A 12,301-nucleotide genomic window follows, 5' to 3' on the forward strand; every position below is an offset into this window, starting at 1 on the left:
AGTCTTTTTAAGAATAAGTTTTTATTTCCCCAAGAAACCGTTTGACCAATGTATCTAATTGAATATTTTTATTTCGAGTTTAAAAAAACGATATACCATTTTTGTTATATTATTTCTTATTACAGGTACTAAAAGTGTCGCACAATACAACTCGTCAAATTAATGCACCTCGCATCTTTAGAAAATATGGTAAACGAGTTGCAAGTTAATTTGATCGAGTTGTAGTCATTCGCTTTGCTCGTTCGGATCGTGCTGCTTTTTCATATACTAACCTAACCTAAACCTACAGAAGGGGGTCGTACCGTCCAGGTAATGCAAACAAATTCGGCTCTGGCACTCGCCGGCGCATTTTATCTAAGAATAGAATTTTGTCGAAACGAATTTTCAGCAATCTAAATTATATGGAAAACAGACAGTATAACAAACATGATCAGACCAAACAAACTTCTGCCCAAAGAATACGTTTGTGTAATAATTATTCTAGCAATAGGTTTTCGGACAAACGATACTTCTGCTGTAAGACATTTTTGTATTGCAAATTTATACCAAAACTGTCATCGCACTAATGAAAAAAAGTCGAACCGTTTTAGGACTTAATAAATTCGGAAAAAAGAAATTCGAGTTTGTGATAGGTTACCGCTTGACATTATACGCATACTACATGTAAGTCGGACTATTTTTATTTTAACCGTTTACCGAACTGTTAACTGTACCCGAACAACTGTACATTAATAAAAGACTTTTTGGAGTAAAATATCACTCAAACTTAAAACTTTATTTAATATAGATTGTATTAAAACCTTTTTTAGGTCATTACATTGTGAATTTTGATAGGATTCGTTAAACTTCTTCCTCGCGACTTATAGTTTTTTTACCCCATTCTCGCAAATTTTCACGATTTTCGCCGCTATCCGCGACTCTTTTAATTAATTTTAAAATTAGATACACATTATTTTCATATGATTCTAGTGTTAATCGATAGGTACTTAAATGCTTGTCATCTTTATGTTTGTTTTGTTTCTTAATAAAATTAATGTACAAAGTGGTTAGAAGTTAAAACGTAAAAAATAATATGAAAATTTCGCAGAAGTGTTCAATGCACTCGGAAATTCAAAGATAAAGTCGTCGAATTACAATCATATCTGTAGGCTAAACAAAAGCTACTTAAGTGCTCTTATCGCCCATGTTATTCTTTTTACGGTAGCTTAATAGGTTTTGAGTTTTAAGTGTTTTTATTACACGTGCCTTATCGCCGCCCGTAATGTAAACAATAAAAAAGGTACCAACTGTCATGACGTAATTTTGGTGCGCGTGCTCCTCAGCTGTCAAATGGATAAAAAAATGCAAGTGCAACCCGCGCTGTACGACGCGAAATTATGGCAACTAATTTTCAAATGCTACCGAAATTAGGTAGAGAAAACTTTCTCTACCTAATTTCGGTAGCAATTTTTATTATTTCAATGTTAGGATATTATCATGAAGTGTTATTTAATATTCTAGTGTATTATCGCGAACTATTATTTAATATTTCACCATAATACACTCGAATACTTAAATATAAAAATTGCCACCGAAATTAGGTATACAAAACTAACCTGAAAATTACCCTTAAATGCGAATGTGTGCGTCCGTACACGACTCGCGACAAGCACAGACTCATATTAGGCTCAATTTATATTGCGGCGGAACAGAATGGAAGCGAATTTTTGTAACGATATTGCTCAGGAATGCTCGCGCATTCCCCGGAAAATTGTAGCTCGTATCTAGTTTGTACGTTATGCAATTGACCATAAAGTTCATTATACTATGTACAATATCGTTACAAAAATTCGCTTCCATTCCGTTCCGCCGTAATATCAATTGAGTCTAATCGGCGCTGCTATGTTTGTATGGAGTTACACTAAGTACTTGTTATACTACCATAGTACCTACTCGTATAACAAGTAGTGTAACTCCATATTATTTAGTAGTTTTAGTAGGTAAGATACAAGATGTGACTGCAATCTTGATGATTATTTATTAGCTTATATTTATCTAGTACCTATATGGAAATTCTAAATTGCATCATTCGTATATTTTGTTTTTTCAGAATTGTCGACCAACTAATGTTCACAATTCCAAGCGACATGCCAATTAAGACGATATTGTTAGCAAATGGACTAAGTTCTTGGGGTGTTTCCGGAGGGCGAACTGAATTCGTGCGAAATAAGTGTCCTGTAGACCGATGTATACTGACTGCGGATTCACGCGAGGCTGGCACCGCAGACGCAATTCTTTTCAAAGATCACCACACGCCATTCAATGTCAAGCGTCCGCCAAACCAGGTAATATCAAATTATTCTTTCACGTTGTTTCTGGCAAACGCGAACTAAATTACAGAGCTGTCAATATAATTATAGTCCTTATACTATTTAAGTAGTCCATAATTTCATAGAGCATACATTTGCATTATTGTTATTATTGATAACGATATTATTATAATCTCAATTACACAATTGTATATTTACAAAGAGCACCCTTGGAATTGTTATACACGGCGAATTTTAGCAATTTGCGATTTGTAGGCAGTTGCATGGATACAAACCCGCGACTGGATCGAAACAAACCCGCGACTGCATCGATACAAACACGCGACTGCATCGATGCAAACGCTTATAAATCGCAAGTGTAGCGGTGGTTTGTATCGATGCAGTCGCGCGTTTGCATCGCTGCTTAAGGTCGCGCGTGTGGTAAAGCTAGAGAGTTGCATCGCTGCTAATAGTATGTGTAACCGCTCTAAGAGTTTCTTGCTCATTCTTCTCAGGATAATCTGCCCTACCAATGAGCTGTAGAATTTAATCAATATGACGATTTCAAATGTAATTTACTTATATCTATGAAATAAAGATTCTTTGACTTTGTCTAAATCTTCTCAAATATTCGATTTTATAAATTAAGTACGTCAAACAGTATTTTTTTAATTTATTATTCTATTACAGTTATGGATCTTATACTATTTGGAATGTCCTTACCACACCGCGTCTCTTCGACCATCATCTTTAGACGTGTTCAACTGGACGGCGACATATCGTCGCGACTCTGATATCGTTGCGCCTTATGAACGGTGGGTCTACCACGACGCTAAAATCACAGCGAAGGAGCTTGACCGAAATTACGCTGCTAACAAAACCAAAAAGGTATATATATAGATATATATACCTACCTACTATTAGCTTCGACTTAGCTATCTACGTAGATAGCTAAGTCGTACAGCTGTACGTACAGCACTTAGGAAATCTGTTTCATAAATGACAGGACATAACAATTTAACAGTTAATTTTCGGAAACCAACGTTCGTTGTCTGGGTGAGTCGGTATCAAATTGGTAGACTCGACAATCAATCTATAGTCCACTGATCAAGCAACAACCAATACGTGACATGTTAATTACAGGTGGCGTGGTTCGTATCGAACTGTCACGCACGCAATCGGCGGTTGCAATACGCGCGACAACTCGCGAAACATATTTCAGTGGACGTTTACGGAGCGTGCGGCTCTCATCACTGCCCTCGTACCGACCCAAACTGCTTGGAAATGCTTGATAAAGATTACAAGTTCTATTTGGCGTTCGAAAACTCAAACTGCAAAGATTACATAACAGAGAAGTTTTTTGTTAACGGCTTACAGTAAGTAAAAGTGCACGTTGTCAGTTTTTTTTTATTTAATAATTTATTGTACAGAAAAAACAAAAATATATTTAGTAACGAGGAAAAGACAAACAAAAAGTACTGCTTACTTCTAACAGATTTTTTTTCCTGCAGACCTAAATACAGGAGACAATAATCACGATAAGGGATTTACGTGCACAACAAAATAAAAGTTTTATGATGTTATGGTAGGTAGAAAATATAAATCGTACATTATGTAGGAAGTAAATGTGTGTTTCTTAGACACGACGTGCTGCCAGTGGTGATGGGTGCGCGCGCAGAGGAGTACGCGGCGGTGGCACCGCACAATTCGTACGTGCACGTTGAGGAGTTTGCCAACGCGGAGGAATTGGCCGCTTACCTACGTCGTCTCGACGAGGATGACACGCTGTACAACTCCTACTTCAAGTGGAAAGTATGTGATGACTACTATGAAACTTTTAGCAAGGAGTGATAGATCTGACCGTGAGTCTATTTTCACTTTTCAGGGTACTGGGGAGTTTATAAATACATACTTTTTCTGCCGGTTATGTGCAATGGTGCACGCTAATGACCAGAGACAGCGCACAGCACACTATCCGGACGTGCAGTCGTGGTGGCGCGACGGGGCGTGCACGCGTAACGAGTGGCGTGCTGTCGCGAAAGACAGCAAAGACAACGGGTAGAAGCACCACCAACGAATTGTCGCGTTTCTATTACCCACACTACTATTCACTCGCATAGAGTCTATCGTGCTTTGTAGTGCAATATTGTAACATCGACGACCTAAAACCAATGCACTGGTCACATTGGTCACATAAATGGTTTTTCATCAAAAACCCAGGTCATCGTTACGTCCTTGTTAATTAGTTTTATCAAGCCAAGCAATGGAAAAGGCTTAGATTTATTAAATAACACATTAACGACATCGCAATATTAACTGCAATAAGAGAGAAACTTACTGCTGCGTCTAAATTAAGGGTTAAGTCAACCCAACTACATTAATAACTCTTATCCACTATTAAGTAATACAACACCAAACAAAATATTTAATAGGTTTACAAATTGTAATATTTTGTAATAAAAAAGAATACAAATAAATTGTACAAAACTATAATGATAGAGACTGAATGAAGAAGAGCGACATTTTGCAAGTCGAATTTCTTTTGTATAGCATGTCAAAATATGTTAATTCATTGACAGATTTTATATTGTATTTTTTTAACACTGACTGGAACATTTTAGGGCCATTTTGCATGCTTGACTGATGCGATTGATCTCGAAAAATCTGCTCCAATTATATTTTGATGTCTTACATGCGATGTTGGAAAGTTGGAAGGCAAAAATTAACAATATATCGAAATCACTTGCAACGCGCCTTAAATATAATCTTTCACTATGGGTGCGTTCCCGTCATGTCGTGACGACAGATAATCGTGCAGTTTCAAGTGTCATGGCTTGTACATTTAAATGAACTTTTTCACACACAGAACAACACGATTCACGACTTTTTTGACATTACGACGACAGACTGTCACGACAATGGGAAGAGCTACAGAACGACAGCCGTCTGACGAGTCGACGACGAATAAAAAGTGCCTACAGATAATCGCAGCTTCAAACGATTCTGTCGTGGAAACGAAAAGGCGGATGCCGTGAACCTAAAATTGTCGTCACGATCTAGTGGGTAGCTGATCCCACGACAATCGTTCAACGACAAAATAAATGTCCACGACACAGTCACGACAGATAGTCATGATATGGGAACAAGCTATACGCGACTGTCGTCCAACGATAAATAAAACGTTACGAAATAATGGGAACGCGCCCTAAGTAAATAATGTATAATGTATTTCTGTATAATGTATCCAGTTAGCATATCGACATAGTGAACATGTCGCTCCTCTTTACCATTCTTATTAAGTAGAAACAACAAATAATCAATATGTACACTCCGTTAAAGTAGTCATTATTAACACATCTTCAAATGAACACTTGCCTTATTTACTGATATAGCTACTAACAAAATATAGAGTATTTTAATAATGTTCGAATAATTAATTCCGCAATATTTAATACACCAAGCAACTATTTGTATATTTTTGTGTACCTAGTTGATATTTATTGATAGTACAAGTGTAGAACTATATACAATTGAACGACCGATACGATGTATAGCTCAAAATGTAAGTAATTCCTGTAAACCGTAAGGCACAATGCTGTACTACAGCCGGGCAAGCCTGAGTCCGGGCTACGTTGTTTAATTGTTCATACATTGCACACGAGGAAAAATCCCTGTGTGGTGATGCAAGTTTTTTCCATCACACAATATGAAAAACCTCGGTTACTTGTGAAAGAGACCTGATTATTAAAATCATTGTATTGTACATTGATTTCGTTATGTCGACGGATATAGAGGCAGAAAATGGCACTTTGCGCGCAGAACGAATTGCACTTGCCCCATCCTCTACATGGCACCTACACCTACAGAATGGGATGTTGGTGACATCATTAGAAAGTACGCATCAATAACGATGGCAGATAAAGTATAGAAAACGCGAGTTTTTATGGACACACTTTTTACGATTTAGTGCAATTTAGCTAATGCTTAATAAATAAATAAAACAATATAATGTCACTAGCATATTGCAGAGAAAATTTATGGAAAATTCGATGCGGGCATTAGATGGAACGTGCGGGCGGGCATAATGACGTCATCATCAGGTTAGACGCGTGTCCTAGTGACCCTTAGTATCCTCGACAGGTTCGCCTACTTTTTATCTCAAGTTTTTTTATTATTTACACCTCGTGTTGCAGGGAAATGATCAGACCATAAGATTTAGTCATTATTATTTTAATATTTAAATTGTTAGTTATTTCACTCCACCAAACCATCAGAGATTGAAGCAATCATCAATCATCATCATCAATCTAAACAAATCTAGCAAACTCAAATACCTTGGAAAAAATTATTAAATTCCTGATTTGAACATTCCCCTATGACATAAATGTATAATATATTTATCATAAGTACTTAACTTTAGTACGTAGACTATTTTTTTAGACTTCTGTTATTATTTGTAACGATCTTATGCCTGTTAATGTTCATATTTGTTTATAACAGTCTTGTGAAGACTGACTAAGTACTTATCTATTTGTCCTAAAGCGTTAGAAACTAGCACAAAGTCCAGCAGACTGCAATAATTATACAATATTAGTTTCGTTAGATGTCTGATGAGGAGGCTTAGCTAGTGTGTGCTAGTAGTTATACCAATAATTGTAATTGTTATTTAGACGTATGTTAGATTTGCACATTCCTGACAACTCAAAATTCTTTTCAAAATAATTACTTACCTAGAATATAGTTTGTGACGTACGGTATGATAATTCGGAATCGGTAAATTTTTTTAAGGCGTGGCATGCAGGCTAGGCGCTGGTAGTCAAGTCATATTTTTTGAGGAATCGTTTTAGTCCAGTATACATATAACCGAGATTATTGAAGTTTAGATAAATTAATTTTGGTCGCTTTTATATGTTACTTTTTTGTGAAAGCACAAACTGCTCTTTTCCAATTGAAATCTTTTACATATCTCTTGCGGTGTTTTTGTAAAACTATTTGCTTTATGAATGTCGAATTTTTAATAATGTAATCTGTATAAGATAATGTTCATCGTGAACTTGTTGAATGTAGTTAATTACGTTTCTTGTTTTTAAATATAAAGCACACTAATTCACTGTGTGTGAAAAAAAGTTTATTTAAGAAAACGAACTAGATATTGTTGATTGTTAAGCTGTTTATTATACAGTACGATTTTTTTAACTGGGACAGTATGAGGAAATCCGAAACTATAGGAGCGGGCTAGACTTCGACTCGAATTAGTCTTCAGTTTTAGTCTTATGATTCAAGACTTGAGGGTTAGAAGACTAGACTAGTCGTGAGGCGTTAAAAATTAGTCGAGGTTTTTAAAAGGTCTTAAAAGACCGAGTCTCTCTCATCACTACCTATTTCTGCCGCCATGCAGTAATGTGAACGTTACGTTTCGGTTTTGAAGGGTAAGGGTGAAATTACTTGTTATCTTATGTCTCAGGGTAACAGGCGCAGTGGCAGTGCCTCTCAGATTTTAGTGAGGCAATGAACTGTTATGGACCGGCGTGTCGCTTGCCACCAGGCGCACGACTTGTTCGTCCCATCACGTGATATCAAAAAAGCATGTCTTTTTATGCTTGTTTGCATCGACATAAGTCGAGAGTTGTCCAAAAAATTTAATAATGTTGACAATTTTTTTAATGCTAATTGACTCAGTTATTTATAAGGATCATTTTATTGTAAAGGAAGAAAAAACCGAAATAACGGACGTTGTTCAAATTTAACAAAATGTTTTTTTATTAAATTTAATACATTGCATTTTTCTATTGTATGAAAAATATTTCCCAAGTATCTCCTGTGGTTTTAAATGTCCCCGTACTACTAGGTATCAGTTAAAAAAATCACACTGTATACAAGGTGTAAATGTTATTTATTGTGATTTTATATTGTATTGTATGCATTATTTGATTCTTGCATGAAGTTTTCATTTTGTGAAGTAGTTCTTATCTCATAACTTGCGATCTACCTAAGACTTGGTAGTATATCTATTATTTAGTTAGATTTTAGCAGCACAATATCAATATGATAGTGAATATTTTTAAGCTTACAAGATCTATTGAGTCTTTATTTGTTGAAATATTGATATTAGTTTATATAACAAGCATTTACAACTTAGTACTTATAAGTAAATAGACCACAGAACGTGTATTTAATAAAGTTTACGAAGTAGGTATTTTAATTTAATTTATCAAAGACGACACATTTATACTGGTGCCTTTTCTCTGCAATCAAAAAATATTGAAACATATTGTAAAGAATGTACCTACATATACCTCTTGATCGGAAGCTTGTTTTGGTCTACAGCTTTCTAAAATAAAATAAAGTGGTAATACTACTTACAATCAACTGTGATTACTCACTGATATAATAATATAACTATGCAAAAGTTTTGTATTTACGTAGTTAGTTACGAAAGCTGCAGATCAAAACATGTATGTTCACCACATCATTCCACGCGTGCCTCTAAATGTAGTTTTTCCTTTAATCGAAACTATACACAGTTTTATGACATTTTGTTAAACGAAAACACTTTCTCACGAAACTGCCATCTGTATGTAACTTTAAGACAAAATAGACAGCGTATTATAATCTGCAACTTATAATGTAAAGAGCGCAATATATTGAATAAGTATAGACCTTAGGCTTTTAGCTAAGAAACAATATTGCCGATACAAACTAAATTTATTATTAAATAAAAGACTTACAGAATTTTACTTAATAAGCAGCTGACATATATTTTTTATTGTTAAGTAATTACCAATGGTCGGGAAAAGGTGTTCTACTTGTATAGATATGGTTATAAGGAGGACATAGAGTTGTTAAAACCATCAAATATTAATTAATTACTGTTTCGAATTCCGGAAATGGTTTTACTGCATGGTGGGACAAAACTACTCACCTAGGAAGTCGAGTTTGGATTTTGCAGTAATTCTAATGGTGTCATGAAAAAATGCAGTAGATAACTGATCTTTTATCAAAACAGAATTAAAAAGTAACGAGAATGGTCACTCGGTATTGACGGTTACATTGACGGAACGGCGACTTTTGCTTGTAGAGCCTTGTTAAAAAAATAATTAAAAATTTTATTTACGAGGACAATTTTAGGACATTTTAGTTTGCATGAGAATCGTTGTGATCGCACTCAACAAAATATTTTATTTAAATTCAAAAATAATGTATAACAGATGTTCATAAATTCGAACCAATAGCAGAAATGTCGTATAAACTGCCTCTGTGGCCGAATGGTTATCATGCCGGACTGCCACGCAAAGGTCCCAAGTCATGGCATGTATATATGTATGTGGAAACACCTTTTTCCGACTACTGGTAATTACATATTGTGAATATAATCTTCTCGACAACATAATATCTAGAACTGTGACACAGAATAAAACGTTGGTAGATAAATAGACTACATTATGTAGGTAGGTGCCTGAAAGTCAGTTCGCTGGTAATGAAAACATTAATTAGATGTACGCCAAAATATCTAGTGTAGGGACAAGCCGAAACTAAGCGCTATGTGATTGGTACGAATCAATGCTACCTACTCACCCAGATAGGATGTACTACCTCAAATTTGTATCTACTGTGATATAATAATCGTAGTGTTTTATATTGGGGACAGGTAACAAAGCTGTGCCCTAATTTGGGGCCTTATAAGTGTACATTATTGTACTTCGTAATGCTATATACGCACGGCCCTATACTAACTTTTGCTAATTACTGTAACTTTTTATTATAAAAAAATTGTATCCCGTATGCAATTCATTTTCAACCAATAGCATGGATACCGAATGTACTATCAGCAATATAGAAACTTCATTCATTCCTAAAACGCTTATTAGCGTGTGGCCGTTCGTTGAAGTACGTAATGGCTGTCTCTGCAACGGGTATTGTGGTTCGATTGTTCAATAATTAGCATATACGATAATAATATTAAAGCAATGGATTACAAAGCAAAAATCTTCCTTAAAGTGCCGTAGTAATAATTCTATTTGTAAGCAAGATTCTTACCTCAAAATTATGCTGTGCCACTTTGCCATTATGAATATTAAACCTAGTGATCACTTCACTGTTTAAATACAAAGAATATTACAAAAAAATTGTTTTATTTTGAACCCTAGAAAAAATCCTAACGCCAGTAAGGAAAAATAACTGTATATTTTTTGCAAATTTCCTTGTGTTAAAGACTAAACATTATTAAAACGTTCAAATATCATGTGTTTCAAAAAAATAAACAACAAATTCTGTATATTATGCAAAATTTGTACATGGGCTCCGAGATTAACACAGGTATAACCTTAAAATTATAAATCGGTTGTATCTTCTAAACAAAGAAGCGGCTAATTTATAAAATGTTGCGACCAGAACCGACTAATCCACTTTTTCTGGGTGCAATCACATCCAAGCTAGGAGCTGTGGTTCTCGAGATTCAAAAGTTTACACAAATAACTCTAATGATCCCAAATTAACTTAATTTGATATTTAAGAAAGGTTAGGAAACGGTCGGGAGGAAAACCAAAAAGTAAAGGGTGAGCTAAGTTTGGAAGGAAATAAAATAATTAGAAATATTAAAATTTAAAATATATACACTGAGGAGCTCAAGGAACTGCCTTACAAGAGAGTTGACTGGAAGATGCTCCACCGACAAGAGTATAACTCTTAAGTTATAGATGGTACTCAAATTACACGAAATAATAAATACAAGGACTAAATTTGTAGACATAAGGAAGCACAACACACAGGTAGGTAAAAGAACATGTTAAGATAGGAGTTGTTGGAGGAAGATGGAACGGTCAAATCGGAAACAAGGTGAAAAGATGAATAGAATAGAATAGAATTATTTATTTCATAATATTACAATTCGAAATATAATGTCAAGGGATATCATGATCGTCATTAATGTAAACAATAATAATATAAAATAAAATAATTAAAAGAAAAACACGAACTTCAAAAACACAAATTAAAATTAAATATTTTGAAAATACAAATGTCCGAAATTAAAATATAATTACAATTTCTTTAAAAGAAATTCCTCTACTCTGAAGAACTCATTATCCAATAAAAGGTCTTTCAAACGAACAAAACACTTCCTCATTTGTAACACTTTTTAGACTTGTGGGTAGGTGTTCGTAAAATCAGGGCCCGATTACTCGTGGATTTCTCGTTGCGAGTTCGGTTCGATGAGCAACGGGTTTCAGTGTTCCTATGTTACGTAATAGTCGGCCTCCGCCTGTGCACCCCTCGTAAATATGTATGTTTTTACGCACAAAAACAATTAAAATAATAATAATAATAATAAAAAAATGAAGGTACTATGAATATTTTTTCGAAAAAGGCTTCTACAGGACTGATTACCTTTTATGCCTACTATGGCTCGTAGTGCGCATTTCTGGAGAACGAATACCCTTTTTCACTCAGTTAAATTGCCCCACATTGTAATACCATAGGACATCAAAGAGTGGAAGTATGCAAAGTACTTTTGCCTCAACACCGCAATGGACATAAGGGGACGCAGTTTCTGCAGTGCGTACGTACCACTTCCAAGTTTCTCGTACAGAGACTGCATTTAAGTCTTTAGTGAAGCCTAAGAACTTGCATGTGTTGCAAAGTGGAACCGCAGAGGTGACAGCAACACTAGGTCCTAGGTCCTGAAAGCAACACTAGGTTCGACTTAGACTTGTTTCGAATAAGCCCATTTGCAGAAAACCATTCACAAAATCAAAACAGAAGCTAATATTTTAACCTTAAGGCAGGAAAAGTACATAGATTCGTTAGCCAAAAAATATAAAATTGAGAACTGTAAATTGTTTAAAACACCTGTGGAAATTAATGCCAAACTTGGGAAATGTGAATTTAATGAAGATGTTCAATATAGGAATTTGGTAGGAGCTCTGTTATATATTAGTTCTGGCACTCGACAAGACGTTTTGTATTAATTACTTGAGCAGGTTTCAGAACTGCTATGGTGAGATTCATTTCAAATA

General features: G+C 35.0%; 1 protein-coding gene across 1 annotated transcript in view; it reads left to right on the plus strand.

Moving 5' to 3' along the window:
• LOC113239385 (glycoprotein 3-alpha-L-fucosyltransferase A) overlaps positions 1-10,342 on the plus strand; it is a 50,686-nt gene extending 40,344 nt beyond the window's left edge. Inside the window, exons 4-8 of the mRNA XM_026476369.1 lie at positions 2,090-2,324; positions 2,979-3,176; positions 3,432-3,664; positions 3,929-4,100; positions 4,174-10,342. Coding sequence (XP_026332154.1) covers positions 2,090-2,324; positions 2,979-3,176; positions 3,432-3,664; positions 3,929-4,100; positions 4,174-4,350 — 1,015 coding nt within the window. The 3' untranslated portion in view covers positions 4,351-10,342. The remainder of the gene's footprint in view (positions 1-2,089; positions 2,325-2,978; positions 3,177-3,431; positions 3,665-3,928; positions 4,101-4,173) is intronic.
• The last annotated feature ends 1,959 nt before the right edge of the window (positions 10,343-12,301 follow it).

Source organism: Hyposmocoma kahamanoa, unplaced genomic scaffold (assembly GCF_003589595.1).
Source record: "Hyposmocoma kahamanoa isolate Upper Pololo Valley unplaced genomic scaffold, ASM358959v1 99879, whole genome shotgun sequence".
Lineage (NCBI taxonomy): Eukaryota > Metazoa > Arthropoda > Insecta > Lepidoptera > Cosmopterigidae > Hyposmocoma > Hyposmocoma kahamanoa.